The sequence below is a fragment of the Nerophis lumbriciformis genome, linkage group LG19 (genome assembly GCF_033978685.3).
Source record: "Nerophis lumbriciformis linkage group LG19, RoL_Nlum_v2.1, whole genome shotgun sequence".
In the NCBI taxonomy this organism is placed as follows: domain Eukaryota; kingdom Metazoa; phylum Chordata; class Actinopteri; order Syngnathiformes; family Syngnathidae; genus Nerophis; species Nerophis lumbriciformis.
In genome coordinates, this window is record NC_084566.2 from 266 (window position 1) to 28,249 (window position 27,984).

At 52.3% G+C, this 27,984-nt stretch overlaps 1 protein-coding gene across 10 annotated transcripts; it reads right to left on the bottom strand.

Moving 5' to 3' along the window:
- LOC140679573 (uncharacterized) lies at positions 1 to 27,984 on the bottom strand. Of its 10 annotated transcripts, none has more exons than XM_072915164.1 (10): positions 27,960 to 27,984; positions 27,688 to 27,828; positions 21,681 to 21,821; positions 15,674 to 15,814; positions 9,667 to 9,807; positions 3,660 to 3,800; positions 1,888 to 2,012; positions 896 to 984; positions 677 to 802; positions 1 to 544 (listed from the first exon to the last, which is right to left on the bottom strand). In XM_072915164.1, exons 2-8 carry the CDS (start codon positions 27,817 to 27,819, stop codon positions 945 to 947), a joined length of 861 nt encoding a protein of 286 aa, XP_072771265.1. In that variant the 5' UTR covers positions 27,820 to 27,828; positions 27,960 to 27,984; the 3' UTR covers positions 1 to 544; positions 677 to 802; positions 896 to 944. The 10 variants fall into 10 exon arrangements, with proteins under 10 accessions (XP_072771265.1, XP_072771263.1, XP_072771262.1 ...); XM_072915162.1 differs by having other exon boundaries at positions 896 to 1,035; XM_072915161.1 differs by having other exon boundaries at positions 677 to 1,035.

Sequence of the window (27,984 nt, forward strand, 5' to 3'; positions counted from 1 at the left end):
TTGGACAAGATAACCAGTTTTATTGACGAGGTTTGGAGACCCGCTTTTCAGCTGGCCTCCACATGGGCCAAGAAACATCTGGGACGCAGACTGATGGGGGACACCCTCGGGAAGGCCGAGGCTCTGATCGTCGCGGCCTTCGCCGACCCCCCTGTCAACGCGGAGGTGGTACGCCCGGCCCAGTCCTTGCCGGTCCAGACCGCCACCCGGGTATCGGTGGGCACCCATACTGACCCTACGGGCCCTGACGGGGCTCCTGGGGTGGTACGGGCTAGCAGCCCTCCGGCTCGGGTCGTCGCCCGGGTCTCGGTGGCTACCAGCACCGACGCCGTGGCTCCAGATTGGTCTCCTGAGATGGATCGGGATGCAATCCCTCCAGCACGGGTTGCCCCGATCTTCCTTCCTCGTCGACCGGAACCACCCAAGGAGCAGAGGGTGACACAGCCCCGGGCCACGGACAGCGGGCCTGCCCAGGACACCCTCGGCGAGGCTCCGCCCACCCAGCTTATTCCTGCATCTCGCAGGAGGCTTCCTCTGGGATCACCTGCAAGACAAGACACACAGGAGACCCCCACTCAGACCGAGGACGACGATGACTCACCACGGGGGTCCACAAGCTCCGGGGCGGATCAAACCCAGGACACCCCCACCCATACAGAGGACGACGATGACTCACCAGGGGGACCCACGGCCTCCTCGCCTCTCCTGATCGACTTTCGGGATGAAGAACAGGAGCGGGGGCTTTCTTCGGTGATGTCCCCTCGTTACTCTTCCGCGACCCCCGACTGGTCCCCTCTCCAGCCTGAGACGGCAGATGAGACGGCACCACAGGGTGAATTTTCACCACGGGGGCCCACACTTTCCGGGGCTCCTATGGTGGACTATGAGGACTCACCCTTGCAGCGGACGCCTCCTCAGGAGACGCCCCCTCAGGAGATGCTTCCTCAGGAGTCCCCCGATTGGGCACATTTGTTCCCTGGGGCACTAAAAAGGAAGCCACACAAGAGGCCTTCCGTCCCAGATACTCCACAACACCTGTCTATTCCAGAATGTGTCGAGTTGGTAGAGGATACGACTAGTGCCTCCCCCCGTAGACCCACTAGACACATGGTCTCGAGTAGGAGGATGATGGATTGGAAGTTGTCGGCCAACAAGAAATTCTTGGTGATCGGCGACTCCAATCTGTCCCACCTACCACCCTTTTACGTCGACGACCTTCAGATCGACAGTTACCCGGGCGCCAGTTTTAGACACGCGGAGGCCATCCTACGCAAGACCGTAATTGCTGCACCGGTTGAAGTGTTGGTTCTAGCCTTTGGGATCAACCATCGTGAGCAGAAAGTTAAGGAGACCGCTATTAAGCAGCTCCAAGGGGCACTCAGGATGGCCGTGGCTACCTTCCCACGGGCCCGAGTGCTAATCCCCCTGATTAACTATTCGGCCGCTTTGCCCGTTGAGCAGAAAAACAACCTCGGGCGGCTGAATAGTTTAATCAGCAACAATTATGCTCACATCCCGGCTCTCGACAGCCGGGACTTTGAGACCCAACCCGACCTGGTCCACTGGACTCGGGACACGGCCAAGTTGATGCTCAAGCACTGGCTTGACTTTTTAAACTTGGCATCCCCATAATCCCGATCGCTCGGGGGGGTAATAAGAACGTGATAAATTTGGCCCATAATTTCACGCCAACCCCCTTACAAATCTCCCTCCTCAATAAGGGCCTCAACTTCATTCCTTCCACCAATCTCAGTAGCGACTGGCATCATCAACTTCAATTTGACCTCCAGCGCTACCACAGACGTGTCAAACTTGAGGTATACTATGAGAAACAAGATTCTCTCGGACCTACACCGTTCACAGCCCGTTCCGGCTGGGAGCCCTCACCTGGACTTATGCCTCCGGAATTCCAGGCTATGGTCCGGTCCGACGGGCTCTCCATGTCCGGTTCGGGTTGCGCACCTGCGGTCGCTCCCAATTTGACACGCGGAGAAGTCGAGGCCCTTCATAGTCTAAAAACAAACAAACATATTGTGATCAAACCAGCCGACAAGGGGAGTGCTGTTGTCATTTTTGACAGATCGCAATACATATGGGAGGGTTCTCGGCAGTTGAGTGACATGACGTATTATAAACCACTGCCGGAACCTATTTATCCGCAAACTATTCCCATGGTAGAAAAGATTCTGGATAATCTTCTACTTAAAAAATTTATCAATTTTAAACAACATAGGTATCTCATGGGGGAGCCGGATCCTCGCCCCCGCAGGTTCTACATGCTCCCTAAAATTCACAAGGAGCCAGACAAGTGGAGCAAGCCCCACGAGATCCCTCCGGGGCGACCCATTGTGTCTGACTGCGGCAGCGAGACGTACAGAACGGCGGCGTTCATTGATCATTATCTGACGCCGCTTTCCGTTCTGCACGACAGCTACCTCAGGGATACCTATGATTTTATTGATAAAATCAAGAATGTTTGCATTCCCCCAGATGCCATTTTGTTTACCATCGACATTGACAGCCTGTATACAAACATTGATATAAATGAGGGGATACAGGCTGTCAAAAATGTCTTCTACAGGTACCGCGACGTTAGCAGGCCCGAAAAGGAGCTCCTGCAGCTCCTCGACATTAATTTGAGGAGAAACGACTTTGAGTTTGACGGTCGTTTCTACCTCCAAATTAAGGGCACTGCTATGGGCAAGAAATTTGCACCGGCGTATGCCAACATTTTTATGGCAGAGTGGGAGACCTCTGCCTTGGCCGCCTGCCCAAAACGTCCTCTCCACTACTTCCGGTACCTGGATGACATCTGGGGTGTCTGGACCCATTCCAGTGAGGAGTTCAGCGTGTTCTTAAACACGCTGAACACTCACAATAAAAATATCACCATCAAGTCGACCACGAGCAACACATCGGTCGACTTTTTGGACACCACGACATTCAAGGGTCCCGACTTTGCCGACACGCAACACTTGGACATCAGGGTGTTCTTCAAGGAGACCGACACCCACGCGCTCCTCTTCAAAAGCAGCTTCCACCCCAAGCATACCTTCGCGGGGTTGGTGAAATCCCAATTGTTGAGGTTCCATCGTGTCTGCACCAGAAGGGAGGACTTCCTGACGGCCTCGAGGACCCTCTTTTCTGCCCTGAAGGGGAGGGGCTATTCCAGGTCCTTCCTCCGACGGCAGTTGAGGGTCTTCTTGGACCCGAAGGGGCCTCCCCCTGGGACCGACATGATCCCTCTCATCACCACCTACTCTCCCTCGGCCGTGCGGGTCGCCAAGAAGGTCAAAGACCACTTCCGGACCTTTGCGGAGAGTAGCGGGAGGCTGCCGGGGCGCTACGTGGTGCCGGCCTACCGTAAGAACCCCAACTTGAATGATCTGTTGGTCAGGGCCAGGGTCAGCTCACTGAGAGACCCGCCCTCCACTAGGAGGGACACCCTTGTCCGCCACTCACCATGGTTGGTGAACCCCCACAACCGCAAGGTTTTCCGGCCGTTGTGCCGTGGCGGCCGACACACCCGAAACTGTGTGTACGTGATTCGGTGCCAACGATGTGGCGATATGTACGTGGGCGAGACGGGCAATACCTTAGCTAGGAGATTCGCCCAACACAAGTACAACATCGTTAGGCATAAAAATACCAACACTCACCTGGTGCAGCATTTTCTCCGACACGGGTGGTCTTCCGTCCGGGCGACTGTCGTAGAGACGGATCCCAAATGGAGCCTCGCCCAACGCCACCGGGCGGAGCTCCTTTGGATCTCCAAATTGGGCACCAGACATCCAGGGGGCCTAAATGACGTATGAGTGTGAGCCCGTTGGATTGTGACGGACAGTGCACATTCCCGTTTTTTCCCTTCTTTATTTTTCCCATATCCCCCACCCCCCCCTCTTCCCTAACCCTAACCATTCCCTTCTCCTACCTAAAACCTACCCCCAAACCTAACCAGCCAGTGCCTCCAATCCTCTTACGGCTCTCACTCTCCCTCGCTCGCCCTCCTGGACCTGCAAAAAATCACAATTAGGGGAGGTAATAGGGAATATATGCCTAACACCTAACCATAACCCTAATCCTAAAACCTAACCCTAACCCTAACCCTAACCCTAACCTCGGGTACGGTACATATACGTACATTCAGAACATTCACTAAGGGGAGGTGACTGGGAATATCCTCTCCCAACTCTCTGTTTAATACTGAAGCCCTAGGTCACACATCCAGGGTACTTTCTGTATTATTTCCATTGAATGTACTAGTGTTTGTCAATTATTATTATATATATATATTTATTATAATATATTATATAATTCATATCATATTACAGAGTATTATATATTATATATCATATACCAATAACAATGTTTACCATTTCATGTTATTGTTTTAGCAGATAGGATTTTGCAGTAGCATCCTGGGGCTTCAGAGGGTCACTGTTGTCTTCTTTTTACACTTGTGTTGGGGTCAAGACTTCTATTTTGAAGGCCAACTTGTGTTTCACGTGGACCCCACCCCTTCATTTAAATGTTTTATTGCTATTAACACCTTTCTCCTGCAATACCTGTTTTCACTGCAAGGATAAAAGGTTGATTTTAGCCTACCTGCCGTGCTAACCTGCTAACTCTCTACAAACGAGTCAGGCCTGATGAAGGTATCTTACCGAAACGTTGCCATCTGACTCGTTTCATGTAAATATACATTTTCTACTTTTTTCATATTTTTCTGACACATTGTAGTATTTTTCTTGTATTTGTTTACTTGCCGTGTCCAGTTGAAGGCCTGGTCGCGGCGCGACGCTTTCGTTCCACTAGTCGCTATTTTCTGTAAATAAACAGCCTATTTTTGATACTACATGTGCTATTTTTACTCACGAGATATTCCGGTGGCTCATTAGCGCGAGATACAGCATATTTTTGAACAAAAAAGTATATCTCACCGTTTATGCAGCCAGCCATCAACCGGAAGTGATTATCTTGACCTCGGCGGAAGTCCCGCCTCCGAGCATTCCGTTCTCTCTTTTTCACAAAGGAAACGGATAAAGACAATTTATTTTTATAAAGCGAACAAACCTTTTTTCGCCAACCAGTTTTTTACATCATCCACACCAGCGACATATTAAAATAATTTTGCAATATGTCGGATGGTTTCGAATACGACTGGCTTCCGGTCAGGTCGGGGCGAAGACGCGCACGGCGACGTCAGGCTGCGCCTTCAGAGTGGCTCGCCCAGGATGATGAACGTTGTCATTATGACCAGGAGGAATATTTTTCTCAGTGGGATGAGCAGCGGCCCCAGAGGTCTTATGCGGATGTAGCACGGGGACGGCAGGATTCCTATCCGCGTCGCCCCTACCCGCAGACACGCCGCCATTTTGATGACCTACATCAAGAGCGCCGCAGCGCCCCTCAGTGGAATTATAGGAGAAACACACGCCAAAATAGGAATTTTGTGCCTTCAAGACAGCACTCTCAGGAGTACTTTAGGCCACAATATTCACCTCAAAGACGTCCCCGCTATCCTCCTCCCCCCAGGGGGACACGGAGGAAACGCCGGGATGCTTCCAGGAGGAATGGGCGCTCCCGTAATACCAGTAGAGACATGGACTCTAGGCCTCCCAGACATTATTCTCAGGACTATTTTTTACCTGAACATTGGCCTCAAAGACGTCCCCGCAATCCTCCCCGTCCCAAGAAGACACGCAAGAAGCGTCAGGACGCTTCTCGGAGGACTGCACCCCCTGACAACTCCACAACGTCCATGGAGGGGAATTTAAAAGCACAGTGTTTTTATAATATTATCAAAATAACACATCATTTGAATAATGTTACAAAAGACACTCACCCCCAGTCCATAATAAAAATGGAAGAGACGCTTGCCACCATGATCAAACCAGCGGTCTCCAACCCTGACGTTGAGACGCTTATCAGGTGCAATGCCAGGACTTGGGCATTAACGACGGTTGAGGTTTTAAGAGACCATTATAAAAACACTCTACAAGTGGAATTGGACAAGATAACCAGTTTTATTGACGAGGTTTGGAGACCCGCTTTTCAGCTGGCCTCCACATGGGCCAAGAAACATCTGGGACGCAGACTGATGGGGGACACCCTCGGGAAGGCCGAGGCTCTGATCGTCGCGGCCTTCGCCGACCCCCCTGTCAACGCGGAGGTGGTACGCCCGGCCCAGTCCTTGCCGGTCCAGACCGCCACCCGGGTATCGGTGGGCACCCATACTGACCCTACGGGCCCTGACGGGGCTCCTGGGGTGGTACGGGCTAGCAGCCCTCCGGCTCGGGTCGTCGCCCGGGTCTCGGTGGCTACCAGCACCGACGCCGTGGCTCCAGATTGGTCTCCTGAGATGGATCGGGATGCAATCCCTCCAGCACGGGTTGCCCCGATCTTCCTTCCTCGTCGACCGGAACCACCCAAGGAGCAGAGGGTGACACAGCCCCGGGCCACGGACAGCGGGCCTGCCCAGGACACCCTCGGCGAGGCTCCGCCCACCCAGCTTATTCCTGCATCTCGCAGGAGGCTTCCTCTGGGATCACCTGCAAGACAAGACACACAGGAGACCCCCACTCAGACCGAGGACGACGATGACTCACCACGGGGGTCCACAAGCTCCGGGGCGGATCAAACCCAGGACACCCCCACCCATACAGAGGACGACGATGACTCACCAGGGGGACCCACGGCCTCCTCGCCTCTCCTGATCGACTTTCGGGATGAAGAACAGGAGCGGGGGCTTTCTTCGGTGATGTCCCCTCGTTACTCTTCCGCGACCCCCGACTGGTCCCCTCTCCAGCCTGAGACGGCAGATGAGACGGCACCACAGGGTGAATTTTCACCACGGGGGCCCACACTTTCCGGGGCTCCTATGGTGGACTATGAGGACTCACCCTTGCAGCGGACGCCTCCTCAGGAGACGCCCCCTCAGGAGATGCTTCCTCAGGAGTCCCCCGATTGGGCACATTTGTTCCCTGGGGCACTAAAAAGGAAGCCACACAAGAGGCCTTCCGTCCCAGATACTCCACAACACCTGTCTATTCCAGAATGTGTCGAGTTGGTAGAGGATACGACTAGTGCCTCCCCCCGTAGACCCACTAGACACATGGTCTCGAGTAGGAGGATGATGGATTGGAAGTTGTCGGCCAACAAGAAATTCTTGGTGATCGGCGACTCCAATCTGTCCCACCTACCACCCTTTTACGTCGACGACCTTCAGATCGACAGTTACCCGGGCGCCAGTTTTAGACACGCGGAGGCCATCCTACGCAAGACCGTAATTGCTGCACCGGTTGAAGTGTTGGTTCTAGCCTTTGGGATCAACCATCGTGAGCAGAAAGTTAAGGAGACCGCTATTAAGCAGCTCCAAGGGGCACTCAGGATGGCCGTGGCTACCTTCCCACGGGCCCGAGTGCTAATCCCCCTGATTAACTATTCGGCCGCTTTGCCCGTTGAGCAGAAAAACAACCTCGGGCGGCTGAATAGTTTAATCAGCAACAATTATGCTCACATCCCGGCTCTCGACAGCCGGGACTTTGAGACCCAACCCGACCTGGTCCACTGGACTCGGGACACGGCCAAGTTGATGCTCAAGCACTGGCTTGACTTTTTAAACTTGGCATCCCCATAATCCCGATCGCTCGGGGGGGTAATAAGAACGTGATAAATTTGGCCCATAATTTCACGCCAACCCCCTTACAAATCTCCCTCCTCAATAAGGGCCTCAACTTCATTCCTTCCACCAATCTCAGTAGCGACTGGCATCATCAACTTCAATTTGACCTCCAGCGCTACCACAGACGTGTCAAACTTGAGGTATACTATGAGAAACAAGATTCTCTCGGACCTACACCGTTCACAGCCCGTTCCGGCTGGGAGCCCTCACCTGGACTTATGCCTCCGGAATTCCAGGCTATGGTCCGGTCCGACGGGCTCTCCATGTCCGGTTCGGGTTGCGCACCTGCGGTCGCTCCCAATTTGACACGCGGAGAAGTCGAGGCCCTTCATAGTCTAAAAACAAACAAACATATTGTGATCAAACCAGCCGACAAGGGGAGTGCTGTTGTCATTTTTGACAGATCGCAATACATATGGGAGGGTTCTCGGCAGTTGAGTGACATGACGTATTATAAACCACTGCCGGAACCTATTTATCCGCAAACTATTCCCATGGTAGAAAAGATTCTGGATAATCTTCTACTTAAAAAATTTATCAATTTTAAACAACATAGGTATCTCATGGGGGAGCCGGATCCTCGCCCCCGCAGGTTCTACATGCTCCCTAAAATTCACAAGGAGCCAGACAAGTGGAGCAAGCCCCACGAGATCCCTCCGGGGCGACCCATTGTGTCTGACTGCGGCAGCGAGACGTACAGAACGGCGGCGTTCATTGATCATTATCTGACGCCGCTTTCCGTTCTGCACGACAGCTACCTCAGGGATACCTATGATTTTATTGATAAAATCAAGAATGTTTGCATTCCCCCAGATGCCATTTTGTTTACCATCGACATTGACAGCCTGTATACAAACATTGATATAAATGAGGGGATACAGGCTGTCAAAAATGTCTTCTACAGGTACCGCGACGTTAGCAGGCCCGAAAAGGAGCTCCTGCAGCTCCTCGACATTAATTTGAGGAGAAACGACTTTGAGTTTGACGGTCGTTTCTACCTCCAAATTAAGGGCACTGCTATGGGCAAGAAATTTGCACCGGCGTATGCCAACATTTTTATGGCAGAGTGGGAGACCTCTGCCTTGGCCGCCTGCCCAAAACGTCCTCTCCACTACTTCCGGTACCTGGATGACATCTGGGGTGTCTGGACCCATTCCAGTGAGGAGTTCAGCGTGTTCTTAAACACGCTGAACACTCACAATAAAAATATCACCATCAAGTCGACCACGAGCAACACATCGGTCGACTTTTTGGACACCACGACATTCAAGGGTCCCGACTTTGCCGACACGCAACACTTGGACATCAGGGTGTTCTTCAAGGAGACCGACACCCACGCGCTCCTCTTCAAAAGCAGCTTCCACCCCAAGCATACCTTCGCGGGGTTGGTGAAATCCCAATTGTTGAGGTTCCATCGTGTCTGCACCAGAAGGGAGGACTTCCTGACGGCCTCGAGGACCCTCTTTTCTGCCCTGAAGGGGAGGGGCTATTCCAGGTCCTTCCTCCGACGGCAGTTGAGGGTCTTCTTGGACCCGAAGGGGCCTCCCCCTGGGACCGACATGATCCCTCTCATCACCACCTACTCTCCCTCGGCCGTGCGGGTCGCCAAGAAGGTCAAAGACCACTTCCGGACCTTTGCGGAGAGTAGCGGGAGGCTGCCGGGGCGCTACGTGGTGCCGGCCTACCGTAAGAACCCCAACTTGAATGATCTGTTGGTCAGGGCCAGGGTCAGCTCACTGAGAGACCCGCCCTCCACTAGGAGGGACACCCTTGTCCGCCACTCACCATGGTTGGTGAACCCCCACAACCGCAAGGTTTTCCGGCCGTTGTGCCGTGGCGGCCGACACACCCGAAACTGTGTGTACGTGATTCGGTGCCAACGATGTGGCGATATGTACGTGGGCGAGACGGGCAATACCTTAGCTAGGAGATTCGCCCAACACAAGTACAACATCGTTAGGCATAAAAATACCAACACTCACCTGGTGCAGCATTTTCTCCGACACGGGTGGTCTTCCGTCCGGGCGACTGTCGTAGAGACGGATCCCAAATGGAGCCTCGCCCAACGCCACCGGGCGGAGCTCCTTTGGATCTCCAAATTGGGCACCAGACATCCAGGGGGCCTAAATGACGTATGAGTGTGAGCCCGTTGGATTGTGACGGACAGTGCACATTCCCGTTTTTTCCCTTCTTTATTTTTCCCATATCCCCCACCCCCCCCTCTTCCCTAACCCTAACCATTCCCTTCTCCTACCTAAAACCTACCCCCAAACCTAACCAGCCAGTGCCTCCAATCCTCTTACGGCTCTCACTCTCCCTCGCTCGCCCTCCTGGACCTGCAAAAAATCACAATTAGGGGAGGTAATAGGGAATATATGCCTAACACCTAACCATAACCCTAATCCTAAAACCTAACCCTAACCCTAACCCTAACCCTAACCTCGGGTACGGTACATATACGTACATTCAGAACATTCACTAAGGGGAGGTGACTGGGAATATCCTCTCCCAACTCTCTGTTTAATACTGAAGCCCTAGGTCACACATCCAGGGTACTTTCTGTATTATTTCCATTGAATGTACTAGTGTTTGTCAATTATTATTATATATATATATTTATTATAATATATTATATAATTCATATCATATTACAGAGTATTATATATTATATATCATATACCAATAACAATGTTTACCATTTCATGTTATTGTTTTAGCAGATAGGATTTTGCAGTAGCATCCTGGGGCTTCAGAGGGTCACTGTTGTCTTCTTTTTACACTTGTGTTGGGGTCAAGACTTCTATTTTGAAGGCCAACTTGTGTTTCACGTGGACCCCACCCCTTCATTTAAATGTTTTATTGCTATTAACACCTTTCTCCTGCAATACCTGTTTTCACTGCAAGGATAAAAGGTTGATTTTAGCCTACCTGCCGTGCTAACCTGCTAACTCTCTACAAACGAGTCAGGCCTGATGAAGGTATCTTACCGAAACGTTGCCATCTGACTCGTTTCATGTAAATATACATTTTCTACTTTTTTCATATTTTTCTGACACATTGTAGTATTTTTCTTGTATTTGTTTACTTGCCGTGTCCAGTTGAAGGCCTGGTCGCGGCGCGACGCTTTCGTTCCACTAGTCGCTATTTTCTGTAAATAAACAGCCTATTTTTGATACTACATGTGCTATTTTTACTCACGAGATATTCCGGTGGCTCATTAGCGCGAGATACAGCATATTTTTGAACAAAAAAGTATATCTCACCGTTTATGCAGCCAGCCATCAACCGGAAGTGATTATCTTGACCTCGGCGGAAGTCCCGCCTCCGAGCATTCCGTTCTCTCTTTTTCACAAAGGAAACGGATAAAGACAATTTATTTTTATAAAGCGAACAAACCTTTTTTCGCCAACCAGTTTTTTACATCATCCACACCAGCGACATATTAAAATAATTTTGCAATATGTCGGATGGTTTCGAATACGACTGGCTTCCGGTCAGGTCGGGGCGAAGACGCGCACGGCGACGTCAGGCTGCGCCTTCAGAGTGGCTCGCCCAGGATGATGAACGTTGTCATTATGACCAGGAGGAATATTTTTCTCAGTGGGATGAGCAGCGGCCCCAGAGGTCTTATGCGGATGTAGCACGGGGACGGCAGGATTCCTATCCGCGTCGCCCCTACCCGCAGACACGCCGCCATTTTGATGACCTACATCAAGAGCGCCGCAGCGCCCCTCAGTGGAATTATAGGAGAAACACACGCCAAAATAGGAATTTTGTGCCTTCAAGACAGCACTCTCAGGAGTACTTTAGGCCACAATATTCACCTCAAAGACGTCCCCGCTATCCTCCTCCCCCCAGGGGGACACGGAGGAAACGCCGGGATGCTTCCAGGAGGAATGGGCGCTCCCGTAATACCAGTAGAGACATGGACTCTAGGCCTCCCAGACATTATTCTCAGGACTATTTTTTACCTGAACATTGGCCTCAAAGACGTCCCCGCAATCCTCCCCGTCCCAAGAAGACACGCAAGAAGCGTCAGGACGCTTCTCGGAGGACTGCACCCCCTGACAACTCCACAACGTCCATGGAGGGGAATTTAAAAGCACAGTGTTTTTATAATATTATCAAAATAACACATCATTTGAATAATGTTACAAAAGACACTCACCCCCAGTCCATAATAAAAATGGAAGAGACGCTTGCCACCATGATCAAACCAGCGGTCTCCAACCCTGACGTTGAGACGCTTATCAGGTGCAATGCCAGGACTTGGGCATTAACGACGGTTGAGGTTTTAAGAGACCATTATAAAAACACTCTACAAGTGGAATTGGACAAGATAACCAGTTTTATTGACGAGGTTTGGAGACCCGCTTTTCAGCTGGCCTCCACATGGGCCAAGAAACATCTGGGACGCAGACTGATGGGGGACACCCTCGGGAAGGCCGAGGCTCTGATCGTCGCGGCCTTCGCCGACCCCCCTGTCAACGCGGAGGTGGTACGCCCGGCCCAGTCCTTGCCGGTCCAGACCGCCACCCGGGTATCGGTGGGCACCCATACTGACCCTACGGGCCCTGACGGGGCTCCTGGGGTGGTACGGGCTAGCAGCCCTCCGGCTCGGGTCGTCGCCCGGGTCTCGGTGGCTACCAGCACCGACGCCGTGGCTCCAGATTGGTCTCCTGAGATGGATCGGGATGCAATCCCTCCAGCACGGGTTGCCCCGATCTTCCTTCCTCGTCGACCGGAACCACCCAAGGAGCAGAGGGTGACACAGCCCCGGGCCACGGACAGCGGGCCTGCCCAGGACACCCTCGGCGAGGCTCCGCCCACCCAGCTTATTCCTGCATCTCGCAGGAGGCTTCCTCTGGGATCACCTGCAAGACAAGACACACAGGAGACCCCCACTCAGACCGAGGACGACGATGACTCACCACGGGGGTCCACAAGCTCCGGGGCGGATCAAACCCAGGACACCCCCACCCATACAGAGGACGACGATGACTCACCAGGGGGACCCACGGCCTCCTCGCCTCTCCTGATCGACTTTCGGGATGAAGAACAGGAGCGGGGGCTTTCTTCGGTGATGTCCCCTCGTTACTCTTCCGCGACCCCCGACTGGTCCCCTCTCCAGCCTGAGACGGCAGATGAGACGGCACCACAGGGTGAATTTTCACCACGGGGGCCCACACTTTCCGGGGCTCCTATGGTGGACTATGAGGACTCACCCTTGCAGCGGACGCCTCCTCAGGAGACGCCCCCTCAGGAGATGCTTCCTCAGGAGTCCCCCGATTGGGCACATTTGTTCCCTGGGGCACTAAAAAGGAAGCCACACAAGAGGCCTTCCGTCCCAGATACTCCACAACACCTGTCTATTCCAGAATGTGTCGAGTTGGTAGAGGATACGACTAGTGCCTCCCCCCGTAGACCCACTAGACACATGGTCTCGAGTAGGAGGATGATGGATTGGAAGTTGTCGGCCAACAAGAAATTCTTGGTGATCGGCGACTCCAATCTGTCCCACCTACCACCCTTTTACGTCGACGACCTTCAGATCGACAGTTACCCGGGCGCCAGTTTTAGACACGCGGAGGCCATCCTACGCAAGACCGTAATTGCTGCACCGGTTGAAGTGTTGGTTCTAGCCTTTGGGATCAACCATCGTGAGCAGAAAGTTAAGGAGACCGCTATTAAGCAGCTCCAAGGGGCACTCAGGATGGCCGTGGCTACCTTCCCACGGGCCCGAGTGCTAATCCCCCTGATTAACTATTCGGCCGCTTTGCCCGTTGAGCAGAAAAACAACCTCGGGCGGCTGAATAGTTTAATCAGCAACAATTATGCTCACATCCCGGCTCTCGACAGCCGGGACTTTGAGACCCAACCCGACCTGGTCCACTGGACTCGGGACACGGCCAAGTTGATGCTCAAGCACTGGCTTGACTTTTTAAACTTGGCATCCCCATAATCCCGATCGCTCGGGGGGGTAATAAGAACGTGATAAATTTGGCCCATAATTTCACGCCAACCCCCTTACAAATCTCCCTCCTCAATAAGGGCCTCAACTTCATTCCTTCCACCAATCTCAGTAGCGACTGGCATCATCAACTTCAATTTGACCTCCAGCGCTACCACAGACGTGTCAAACTTGAGGTATACTATGAGAAACAAGATTCTCTCGGACCTACACCGTTCACAGCCCGTTCCGGCTGGGAGCCCTCACCTGGACTTATGCCTCCGGAATTCCAGGCTATGGTCCGGTCCGACGGGCTCTCCATGTCCGGTTCGGGTTGCGCACCTGCGGTCGCTCCCAATTTGACACGCGGAGAAGTCGAGGCCCTTCATAGTCTAAAAACAAACAAACATATTGTGATCAAACCAGCCGACAAGGGGAGTGCTGTTGTCATTTTTGACAGATCGCAATACATATGGGAGGGTTCTCGGCAGTTGAGTGACATGACGTATTATAAACCACTGCCGGAACCTATTTATCCGCAAACTATTCCCATGGTAGAAAAGATTCTGGATAATCTTCTACTTAAAAAATTTATCAATTTTAAACAACATAGGTATCTCATGGGGGAGCCGGATCCTCGCCCCCGCAGGTTCTACATGCTCCCTAAAATTCACAAGGAGCCAGACAAGTGGAGCAAGCCCCACGAGATCCCTCCGGGGCGACCCATTGTGTCTGACTGCGGCAGCGAGACGTACAGAACGGCGGCGTTCATTGATCATTATCTGACGCCGCTTTCCGTTCTGCACGACAGCTACCTCAGGGATACCTATGATTTTATTGATAAAATCAAGAATGTTTGCATTCCCCCAGATGCCATTTTGTTTACCATCGACATTGACAGCCTGTATACAAACATTGATATAAATGAGGGGATACAGGCTGTCAAAAATGTCTTCTACAGGTACCGCGACGTTAGCAGGCCCGAAAAGGAGCTCCTGCAGCTCCTCGACATTAATTTGAGGAGAAACGACTTTGAGTTTGACGGTCGTTTCTACCTCCAAATTAAGGGCACTGCTATGGGCAAGAAATTTGCACCGGCGTATGCCAACATTTTTATGGCAGAGTGGGAGACCTCTGCCTTGGCCGCCTGCCCAAAACGTCCTCTCCACTACTTCCGGTACCTGGATGACATCTGGGGTGTCTGGACCCATTCCAGTGAGGAGTTCAGCGTGTTCTTAAACACGCTGAACACTCACAATAAAAATATCACCATCAAGTCGACCACGAGCAACACATCGGTCGACTTTTTGGACACCACGACATTCAAGGGTCCCGACTTTGCCGACACGCAACACTTGGACATCAGGGTGTTCTTCAAGGAGACCGACACCCACGCGCTCCTCTTCAAAAGCAGCTTCCACCCCAAGCATACCTTCGCGGGGTTGGTGAAATCCCAATTGTTGAGGTTCCATCGTGTCTGCACCAGAAGGGAGGACTTCCTGACGGCCTCGAGGACCCTCTTTTCTGCCCTGAAGGGGAGGGGCTATTCCAGGTCCTTCCTCCGACGGCAGTTGAGGGTCTTCTTGGACCCGAAGGGGCCTCCCCCTGGGACCGACATGATCCCTCTCATCACCACCTACTCTCCCTCGGCCGTGCGGGTCGCCAAGAAGGTCAAAGACCACTTCCGGACCTTTGCGGAGAGTAGCGGGAGGCTGCCGGGGCGCTACGTGGTGCCGGCCTACCGTAAGAACCCCAACTTGAATGATCTGTTGGTCAGGGCCAGGGTCAGCTCACTGAGAGACCCGCCCTCCACTAGGAGGGACACCCTTGTCCGCCACTCACCATGGTTGGTGAACCCCCACAACCGCAAGGTTTTCCAGCCGTTGTGCCGTGGCGGCCGACACACCCGAAACTGTGTGTACGTGATTCGGTGCCAACGATGTGGCGATATGTACGTGGGCGAGACGGGCAATACCTTAGCTAGGAGATTCGCCCAACACAAGTACAACATCGTTAGGCATAAAAATACCAACACTCACCTGGTGCAGCATTTTCTCCGACACGGGTGGTCTTCCGTCCGGGCGACTGTCGTAGAGACGGATCCCAAATGGAGCCTCGCCCAACGCCACCGGGCGGAGCTCCTTTGGATCTCCAAATTGGGCACCAGACATCCAGGGGGCCTAAATGACGTATGAGTGTGAGCCCGTTGGATTGTGACGGACAGTGCACATTCCCGTTTTTTCCCTTCTTTATTTTTCCCATATCCCCCACCCCCCCCTCTTCCCTAACCCTAACCATTCCCTTCTCCTACCTAAAACCTACCCCCAAACCTAACCAGCCAGTGCCTCCAATCCTCTTACGGCTCTCACTCTCCCTCGCTCGCCCTCCTGGACCTGCAAAAAATCACAATTAGGGGAGGTAATAGGGAATATATGCCTAACACCTAACCATAACCCTAATCCTAAAACCTAACCCTAACCCTAACCCTAACCCTAACCTCGGGTACGGTACATATACGTACATTCAGAACATTCACTAAGGGGAGGTGACTGGGAATATCCTCTCCCAACTCTCTGTTTAATACTGAAGCCCTAGGTCACACATCCAGGGTACTTTCTGTATTATTTCCATTGAATGTACTAGTGTTTGTCAATTATTATTATATATATATATTTATTATAATATATTATATAATTCATATCATATTACAGAGTATTATATATTATATATCATATACCAATAACAATGTTTACCATTTCATGTTATTGTTTTAGCAGATAGGATTTTGCAGTAGCATCCTGGGGCTTCAGAGGGTCACTGTTGTCTTCTTTTTACACTTGTGTTGGGGTCAAGACTTCTATTTTGAAGGCCAACTTGTGTTTCACGTGGACCCCACCCCTTCATTTAAATGTTTTATTGCTATTAACACCTTTCTCCTGCAATACCTGTTTTCACTGCAAGGATAAAAGGTTGATTTTAGCCTACCTGCCGTGCTAACCTGCTAACTCTCTACAAACGAGTCAGGCCTGATGAAGGTATCTTACCGAAACGTTGCCATCTGACTCGTTTCATGTAAATATACATTTTCTACTTTTTTCATATTTTTCTGACACATTGTAGTATTTTTCTTGTATTTGTTTACTTGCCGTGTCCAGTTGAAGGCCTGGTCGCGGCGCGACGCTTTCGTTCCACTAGTCGCTATTTTCTGTAAATAAACAGCCTATTTTTGATACTACATGTGCTATTTTTACTCACGAGATATTCCGGTGGCTCATTAGCGCGAGATACAGCATATTTTTGAACAAAAAAGTATATCTCACCGTTTATGCAGCCAGCCATCAACCGGAAGTGATTATCTTGACCTCGGCGGAAGTCCCGCCTCCGAGCATTCCGTTCTCTCTTTTTCACAAAGGAAACGGATAAAGACAATTTATTTTTATAAAGCGAACAAACCTTTTTTCGCCAACCAGTTTTTTACATCATCCACACCAGCGACATATTAAAATAATTTTGCAATATGTCGGATGGTTTCGAATACGACTGGCTTCCGGTCAGGTCGGGGCGAAGACGCGCACGGCGACGTCAGGCTGCGCCTTCAGAGTGGCTCGCCCAGGATGATGAACGTTGTCATTATGACCAGGAGGAATATTTTTCTCAGTGGGATGAGCAGCGGCCCCAGAGGTCTTATGCGGATGTAGCACGGGGACGGCAGGATTCCTATCCGCGTCGCCCCTACCCGCAGACACGCCGCCATTTTGATGACCTACATCAAGAGCGCCGCAGCGCCCCTCAGTGGAATTATAGGAGAAACACACGCCAAAATAGGAATTTTGTGCCTTCAAGACAGCACTCTCAGGAGTACTTTAGGCCACAATATTCACCTCAAAGACGTCCCCGCTATCCTCCTCCCCCCAGGGGGACACGGAGGAAACGCCGGGATGCTTCCAGGAGGAATGGGCGCTCCCGTAATACCAGTAGAGACATGGACTCTAGGCCTCCCAGACATTATTCTCAGGACTATTTTTTACCTGAACATTGGCCTCAAAGACGTCCCCGCAATCCTCCCCGTCCCAAGAAGACACGCAAGAAGCGTCAGGACGCTTCTCGGAGGACTGCACCCCCTGACAACTCCACAACGTCCATGGAGGGGAATTTAAAAGCACAGTGTTTTTATAATATTATCAAAATAACACATCATTTGAATAATGTTACAAAAGACACTCACCCCCAGTCCATAATAAAAATGGAAGAGACGCTTGCCACCATGATCAAACCAGCGGTCTCCAACCCTGACGTTGAGACGCTTATCAGGTGCAATGCCAGGACTTGGGCATTAACGACGGTTGAGGTTTTAAGAGACCATTATAAAAACACTCTACAAGTGGAATTGGACAAGATAACCAGTTTTATTGACGAGGTTTGGAGACCCGCTTTTCAGCTGGCCTCCACATGGGCCAAGAAACATCTGGGACGCAGACTGATGGGGGACACCCTCGGGAAGGCCGAGGCTCTGATCGTCGCGGCCTTCGCCGACCCCCCTGTCAACGCGGAGGTGGTACGCCCGGCCCAGTCCTTGCCGGTCCAGACCGCCACCCGGGTATCGGTGGGCACCCATACTGACCCTACGGGCCCTGACGGGGCTCCTGGGGTGGTACGGGCTAGCAGCCCTCCGGCTCGGGTCGTCGCCCGGGTCTCGGTGGCTACCAGCACCGACGCCGTGGCTCCAGATTGGTCTCCTGAGATGGATCGGGATGCAATCCCTCCAGCACGGGTTGCCCCGATCTTCCTTCCTCGTCGACCGGAACCACCCAAGGAGCAGAGGGTGACACAGCCCCGGGCCACGGACAGCGGGCCTGCCCAGGACACCCTCGGCGAGGCTCCGCCCACCCAGCTTATTCCTGCATCTCGCAGGAGGCTTCCTCTGGGATCACCTGCAAGACAAGACACACAGGAGACCCCCACTCAGACCGAGGACGACGATGACTCACCACGGGGGTCCACAAGCTCCGGGGCGGATCAAACCCAGGACACCCCCACCCATACAGAGGACGACGATGACTCACCAGGGGGACCCACGGCCTCCTCGCCTCTCCTGATCGACTTTCGGGATGAAGAACAGGAGCGGGGGCTTTCTTCGGTGATGTCCCCTCGTTACTCTTCCGCGACCCCCGACTGGTCCCCTCTCCAGCCTGAGACGGCAGATGAGACGGCACCACAGGGTGAATTTTCACCACGGGGGCCCACACTTTCCGGGGCTCCTATGGTGGACTATGAGGACTCACCCTTGCAGCGGACGCCTCCTCAGGAGACGCCCCCTCAGGAGATGCTTCCTCAGGAGTCCCCCGATTGGGCACATTTGTTCCCTGGGGCACTAAAAAGGAAGCCACACAAGAGGCCTTCCGTCCCAGATACTCCACAACACCTGTCTATTCCAGAATGTGTCGAGTTGGTAGAGGATACGACTAGTGCCTCCCCCCGTAGACCCACTAGACACATGGTCTCGAGTAGGAGGATGATGGATTGGAAGTTGTCGGCCAACAAGAAATTCTTGGTGATCGGCGACTCCAATCTGTCCCACCTACCACCCTTTTACGTCGACGACCTTCAGATCGACAGTTACCCGGGCGCCAGTTTTAGACACGCGGAGGCCATCCTACGCAAGACCGTAATTGCTGCACCGGTTGAAGTGTTGGTTCTAGCCTTTGGGATCAACCATCGTGAGCAGAAAGTTAAGGAGACCGCTATTAAGCAGCTCCAAGGGGCACTCAGGATGGCCGTGGCTACCTTCCCACGGGCCCGAGTGCTAATCCCCCTGATTAACTATTCGGCCGCTTTGCCCGTTGAGCAGAAAAACAACCTCGGGCGGCTGAATAGTTTAATCAGCAACAATTATGCTCACATCCCGGCTCTCGACAGCCGGGACTTTGAGACCCAACCCGACCTGGTCCACTGGACTCGGGACACGGCCAAGTTGATGCTCAAGCACTGGCTTGACTTTTTAAACTTGGCATCCCCATAATCCCGATCGCTCGGGGGGGTAATAAGAACGTGATAAATTTGGCCCATAATTTCACGCCAACCCCCTTACAAATCTCCCTCCTCAATAAGGGCCTCAACTTCATTCCTTCCACCAATCTCAGTAGCGACTGGCATCATCAACTTCAATTTGACCTCCAGCGCTACCACAGACGTGTCAAACTTGAGGTATACTATGAGAAACAAGATTCTCTCGGACCTACACCGTTCACAGCCCGTTCCGGCTGGGAGCCCTCACCTGGACTTATGCCTCCGGAATTCCAGGCTATGGTCCGGTCCGACGGGCTCTCCATGTCCGGTTCGGGTTGCGCACCTGCGGTCGCTCCCAATTTGACACGCGGAGAAGTCGAGGCCCTTCATAGTCTAAAAACAAACAAACATATTGTGATCAAACCAGCCGACAAGGGGAGTGCTGTTGTCATTTTTGACAGATCGCAATACATATGGGAGGGTTCTCGGCAGTTGAGTGACATGACGTATTATAAACCACTGCCGGAACCTATTTATCCGCAAACTATTCCCATGGTAGAAAAGATTCTGGATAATCTTCTACTTAAAAAATTTATCAATTTTAAACAACATAGGTATCTCATGGGGGAGCCGGATCCTCGCCCCCGCAGGTTCTACATGCTCCCTAAAATTCACAAGGAGCCAGACAAGTGGAGCAAGCCCCACGAGATCCCTCCGGGGCGACCCATTGTGTCTGACTGCGGCAGCGAGACGTACAGAACGGCGGCGTTCATTGATCATTATCTGACGCCGCTTTCCGTTCTGCACGACAGCTACCTCAGGGATACCTATGATTTTATTGATAAAATCAAGAATGTTTGCATTCCCCCAGATGCCATTTTGTTTACCATCGACATTGACAGCCTGTATACAAACATTGATATAAATGAGGGGATACAGGCTGTCAAAAATGTCTTCTACAGGTACCGCGACGTTAGCAGGCCCGAAAAGGAGCTCCTGCAGCTCCTCGACATTAATTTGAGGAGAAACGACTTTGAGTTTGACGGTCGTTTCTACCTCCAAATTAAGGGCACTGCTATGGGCAAGAAATTTGCACCGGCGTATGCCAACATTTTTATGGCAGAGTGGGAGACCTCTGCCTTGGCCGCCTGCCCAAAACGTCCTCTCCACTACTTCCGGTACCTGGATGACATCTGGGGTGTCTGGACCCATTCCAGTGAGGAGTTCAGCGTGTTCTTAAACACGCTGAACACTCACAATAAAAATATCACCATCAAGTCGACCACGAGCAACACATCGGTCGACTTTTTGGACACCACGACATTCAAGGGTCCCGACTTTGCCGACACGCAACACTTGGACATCAGGGTGTTCTTCAAGGAGACCGACACCCACGCGCTCCTCTTCAAAAGCAGCTTCCACCCCAAGCATACCTTCGCGGGGTTGGTGAAATCCCAATTGTTGAGGTTCCATCGTGTCTGCACCAGAAGGGAGGACTTCCTGACGGCCTCGAGGACCCTCTTTTCTGCCCTGAAGGGGAGGGGCTATTCCAGGTCCTTCCTCCGACGGCAGTTGAGGGTCTTCTTGGACCCGAAGGGGCCTCCCCCTGGGACCGACATGATCCCTCTCATCACCACCTACTCTCCCTCGGCCGTGCGGGTCGCCAAGAAGGTCAAAGACCACTTCCGGACCTTTGCGGAGAGTAGCGGGAGGCTGCCGGGGCGCTACGTGGTGCCGGCCTACCGTAAGAACCCCAACTTGAATGATCTGTTGGTCAGGGCCAGGGTCAGCTCACTGAGAGACCCGCCCTCCACTAGGAGGGACACCCTTGTCCGCCACTCACCATGGTTGGTGAACCCCCACAACCGCAAGGTTTTCCGGCCGTTGTGCCGTGGCGGCCGACACACCCGAAACTGTGTGTACGTGATTCGGTGCCAACGATGTGGCGATATGTACGTGGGCGAGACGGGCAATACCTTAGCTAGGAGATTCGCCCAACACAAGTACAACATCGTTAGGCATAAAAATACCAACACTCACCTGGTGCAGCATTTTCTCCGACACGGGTGGTCTTCCGTCCGGGCGACTGTCGTAGAGACGGATCCCAAATGGAGCCTCGCCCAACGCCACCGGGCGGAGCTCCTTTGGATCTCCAAATTGGGCACCAGACATCCAGGGGGCCTAAATGACGTATGAGTGTGAGCCCGTTGGATTGTGACGGACAGTGCACATTCCCGTTTTTTCCCTTCTTTATTTTTCCCATATCCCCCACCCCCCCCTCTTCCCTAACCCTAACCATTCCCTTCTCCTACCTAAAACCTACCCCCAAACCTAACCAGCCAGTGCCTCCAATCCTCTTACGGCTCTCACTCTCCCTCGCTCGCCCTCCTGGACCTGCAAAAAATCACAATTAGGGGAGGTAATAGGGAATATATGCCTAACACCTAACCATAACCCTAATCCTAAAACCTAACCCTAACCCTAACCCTAACCCTAACCTCGGGTACGGTACATATACGTACATTCAGAACATTCACTAAGGGGAGGTGACTGGGAATATCCTCTCCCAACTCTCTGTTTAATACTGAAGCCCTAGGTCACACATCCAGGGTACTTTCTGTATTATTTCCATTGAATGTACTAGTGTTTGTCAATTATTATTATATATATATATTTATTATAATATATTATATAATTCATATCATATTACAGAGTATTATATATTATATATCATATACCAATAACAATGTTTACCATTTCATGTTATTGTTTTAGCAGATAGGATTTTGCAGTAGCATCCTGGGGCTTCAGAGGGTCACTGTTGTCTTCTTTTTACACTTGTGTTGGGGTCAAGACTTCTATTTTGAAGGCCAACTTGTGTTTCACGTGGACCCCACCCCTTCATTTAAATGTTTTATTGCTATTAACACCTTTCTCCTGCAATACCTGTTTTCACTGCAAGGATAAAAGGTTGATTTTAGCCTACCTGCCGTGCTAACCTGCTAACTCTCTACAAACGAGTCAGGCCTGATGAAGGTATCTTACCGAAACGTTGCCATCTGACTCGTTTCATGTAAATATACATTTTCTACTTTTTTCATATTTTTCTGACACATTGTAGTATTTTTCTTGTATTTGTTTACTTGCCGTGTCCAGTTGAAGGCCTGGTCGCGGCGCGACGCTTTCGTTCCACTAGTCGCTATTTTCTGTAAATAAACAGCCTATTTTTGATACTACATGTGCTATTTTTACTCACGAGATATTCCGGTGGCTCATTAGCGCGAGATACAGCATATTTTTGAACAAAAAAGTATATCTCACCGTTTATGCAGCCAGCCATCAACCGGAAGTGATTATCTTGACCTCGGCGGAAGTCCCGCCTCCGAGCATTCCGTTCTCTCTTTTTCACAAAGGAAACGGATAAAGACAATTTATTTTTATAAAGCGAACAAACCTTTTTTCGCCAACCAGTTTTTTACATCATCCACACCAGCGACATATTAAAATAATTTTGCAATATGTCGGATGGTTTCGAATACGACTGGCTTCCGGTCAGGTCGGGGCGAAGACGCGCACGGCGACGTCAGGCTGCGCCTTCAGAGTGGCTCGCCCAGGATGATGAACGTTGTCATTATGACCAGGAGGAATATTTTTCTCAGTGGGATGAGCAGCGGCCCCAGAGGTCTTATGCGGATGTAGCACGGGGACGGCAGGATTCCTATCCGCGTCGCCCCTACCCGCAGACACGCCGCCATTTTGATGACCTACATCAAGAGCGCCGCAGCGCCCCTCAGTGGAATTATAGGAGAAACACACGCCAAAATAGGAATTTTGTGCCTTCAAGACAGCACTCTCAGGAGTACTTTAGGCCACAATATTCACCTCAAAGACGTCCCCGCTATCCTCCTCCCCCCAGGGGGACACGGAGGAAACGCCGGGATGCTTCCAGGAGGAATGGGCGCTCCCGTAATACCAGTAGAGACATGGACTCTAGGCCTCCCAGACATTATTCTCAGGACTATTTTTTACCTGAACATTGGCCTCAAAGACGTCCCCGCAATCCTCCCCGTCCCAAGAAGACACGCAAGAAGCGTCAGGACGCTTCTCGGAGGACTGCACCCCCTGACAACTCCACAACGTCCATGGAGGGGAATTTAAAAGCACAGTGTTTTTATAATATTATCAAAATAACACATCATTTGAATAATGTTACAAAAGACACTCACCCCCAGTCCATAATAAAAATGGAAGAGACGCTTGCCACCATGATCAAACCAGCGGTCTCCAACCCTGACGTTGAGACGCTTATCAGGTGCAATGCCAGGACTTGGGCATTAACGACGGTTGAGGTTTTAAGAGACCATTATAAAAACACTCTACAAGTGGAATTGGACAAGATAACCAGTTTTATTGACGAGGTTTGGAGACCCGCTTTTCAGCTGGCCTCCACATGGGCCAAGAAACATCTGGGACGCAGACTGATGGGGGACACCCTCGGGAAGGCCGAGGCTCTGATCGTCGCGGCCTTCGCCGACCCCCCTGTCAACGCGGAGGTGGTACGCCCGGCCCAGTCCTTGCCGGTCCAGACCGCCACCCGGGTATCGGTGGGCACCCATACTGACCCTACGGGCCCTGACGGGGCTCCTGGGGTGGTACGGGCTAGCAGCCCTCCGGCTCGGGTCGTCGCCCGGGTCTCGGTGGCTACCAGCACCGACGCCGTGGCTCCAGATTGGTCTCCTGAGATGGATCGGGATGCAATCCCTCCAGCACGGGTTGCCCCGATCTTCCTTCCTCGTCGACCGGAACCACCCAAGGAGCAGAGGGTGACACAGCCCCGGGCCACGGACAGCGGGCCTGCCCAGGACACCCTCGGCGAGGCTCCGCCCACCCAGCTTATTCCTGCATCTCGCAGGAGGCTTCCTCTGGGATCACCTGCAAGACAAGACACACAGGAGACCCCCACTCAGACCGAGGACGACGATGACTCACCACGGGGGTCCACAAGCTCCGGGGCGGATCAAACCCAGGACACCCCCACCCATACAGAGGACGACGATGACTCACCAGGGGGACCCACGGCCTCCTCGCCTCTCCTGATCGACTTTCGGGATGAAGAACAGGAGCGGGGGCTTTCTTCGGTGATGTCCCCTCGTTACTCTTCCGCGACCCCCGACTGGTCCCCTCTCCAGCCTGAGACGGCAGATGAGACGGCACCACAGGGTGAATTTTCACCACGGGGGCCCACACTTTCCGGGGCTCCTATGGTGGACTATGAGGACTCACCCTTGCAGCGGACGCCTCCTCAGGAGACGCCCCCTCAGGAGATGCTTCCTCAGGAGTCCCCCGATTGGGCACATTTGTTCCCTGGGGCACTAAAAAGGAAGCCACACAAGAGGCCTTCCGTCCCAGATACTCCACAACACCTGTCTATTCCAGAATGTGTCGAGTTGGTAGAGGATACGACTAGTGCCTCCCCCCGTAGACCCACTAGACACATGGTCTCGAGTAGGAGGATGATGGATTGGAAGTTGTCGGCCAACAAGAAATTCTTGGTGATCGGCGACTCCAATCTGTCCCACCTACCACCCTTTTACGTCGACGACCTTCAGATCGACAGTTACCCGGGCGCCAGTTTTAGACACGCGGAGGCCATCCTACGCAAGACCGTAATTGCTGCACCGGTTGAAGTGTTGGTTCTAGCCTTTGGGATCAACCATCGTGAGCAGAAAGTTAAGGAGACCGCTATTAAGCAGCTCCAAGGGGCACTCAGGATGGCCGTGGCTACCTTCCCACGGGCCCGAGTGCTAATCCCCCTGATTAACTATTCGGCCGCTTTGCCCGTTGAGCAGAAAAACAACCTCGGGCGGCTGAATAGTTTAATCAGCAACAATTATGCTCACATCCCGGCTCTCGACAGCCGGGACTTTGAGACCCAACCCGACCTGGTCCACTGGACTCGGGACACGGCCAAGTTGATGCTCAAGCACTGGCTTGACTTTTTAAACTTGGCATCCCCATAATCCCGATCGCTCGGGGGGGTAATAAGAACGTGATAAATTTGGCCCATAATTTCACGCCAACCCCCTTACAAATCTCCCTCCTCAATAAGGGCCTCAACTTCATTCCTTCCACCAATCTCAGTAGCGACTGGCATCATCAACTTCAATTTGACCTCCAGCGCTACCACAGACGTGTCAAACTTGAGGTATACTATGAGAAACAAGATTCTCTCGGACCTACACCGTTCACAGCCCGTTCCGGCTGGGAGCCCTCACCTGGACTTATGCCTCCGGAATTCCAGGCTATGGTCCGGTCCGACGGGCTCTCCATGTCCGGTTCGGGTTGCGCACCTGCGGTCGCTCCCAATTTGACACGCGGAGAAGTCGAGGCCCTTCATAGTCTAAAAACAAACAAACATATTGTGATCAAACCAGCCGACAAGGGGAGTGCTGTTGTCATTTTTGACAGATCGCAATACATATGGGAGGGTTCTCGGCAGTTGAGTGACATGACGTATTATAAACCACTGCCGGAACCTATTTATCCGCAAACTATTCCCATGGTAGAAAAGATTCTGGATAATCTTCTACTTAAAAAATTTATCAATTTTAAACAACATAGGTATCTCATGGGGGAGCCGGATCCTCGCCCCCGCAGGTTCTACATGCTCCCTAAAATTCACAAGGAGCCAGACAAGTGGAGCAAGCCCCACGAGATCCCTCCGGGGCGACCCATTGTGTCTGACTGCGGCAGCGAGACGTACAGAACGGCGGCGTTCATTGATCATTATCTGACGCCGCTTTCCGTTCTGCACGACAGCTACCTCAGGGATACCTATGATTTTATTGATAAAATCAAGAATGTTTGCATTCCCCCAGATGCCATTTTGTTTACCATCGACATTGACAGCCTGTATACAAACATTGATATAAATGAGGGGATACAGGCTGTCAAAAATGTCTTCTACAGGTACCGCGACGTTAGCAGGCCCGAAAAGGAGCTCCTGCAGCTCCTCGACATTAATTTGAGGAGAAACGACTTTGAGTTTGACGGTCGTTTCTACCTCCAAATTAAGGGCACTGCTATGGGCAAGAAATTTGCACCGGCGTATGCCAACATTTTTATGGCAGAGTGGGAGACCTCTGCCTTGGCCGCCTGCCCAAAACGTCCTCTCCACTACTTCCGGTACCTGGATGACATCTGGGGTGTCTGGACCCATTCCAGTGAGGAGTTCAGCGTGTTCTTAAACACGCTGAACACTCACAATAAAAATATCACCATCAAGTCGACCACGAGCAACACATCGGTCGACTTTTTGGACACCACGACATTCAAGGGTCCCGACTTTGCCGACACGCAACACTTGGACATCAGGGTGTTCTTCAAGGAGACCGACACCCACGCGCTCCTCTTCAAAAGCAGCTTCCACCCCAAGCATACCTTCGCGGGGTTGGTGAAATCCCAATTGTTGAGGTTCCATCGTGTCTGCACCAGAAGGGAGGACTTCCTGACGGCCTCGAGGACCCTCTTTTCTGCCCTGAAGGGGAGGGGCTATTCCAGGTCCTTCCTCCGACGGCAGTTGAGGGTCTTCTTGGACCCGAAGGGGCCTCCCCCTGGGACCGACATGATCCCTCTCATCACCACCTACTCTCCCTCGGCCGTGCGGGTCGCCAAGAAGGTCAAAGACCACTTCCGGACCTTTGCGGAGAGTAGCGGGAGGCTGCCGGGGCGCTACGTGGTGCCGGCCTACCGTAAGAACCCCAACTTGAATGATCTGTTGGTCAGGGCCAGGGTCAGCTCACTGAGAGACCCGCCCTCCACTAGGAGGGACACCCTTGTCCGCCACTCACCATGGTTGGTGAACCCCCACAACCGCAAGGTTTTCCAGCCGTTGTGCCGTGGCGGCCGACACACCCGAAACTGTGTGTACGTGATTCGGTGCCAACGATGTGGCGATATGTACGTGGGCGAGACGGGCAATACCTTAGCTAGGAGATTCGCCCAACACAAGTACAACATCGTTAGGCATAAAAATACCAACACTCACCTGGTGCAGCATTTTCTCCGACACGGGTGGTCTTCCGTCCGGGCGACTGTCGTAGAGACGGATCCCAAATGGAGCCTCGCCCAACGCCACCGGGCGGAGCTCCTTTGGATCTCCAAATTGGGCACCAGACATCCAGGGGGCCTAAATGACGTATGAGTGTGAGCCCGTTGGATTGTGACGGACAGTGCACATTCCCGTTTTTTCCCTTCTTTATTTTTCCCATATCCCCCACCCCCCCCTCTTCCCTAACCCTAACCATTCCCTTCTCCTACCTAAAACCTACCCCCAAACCTAACC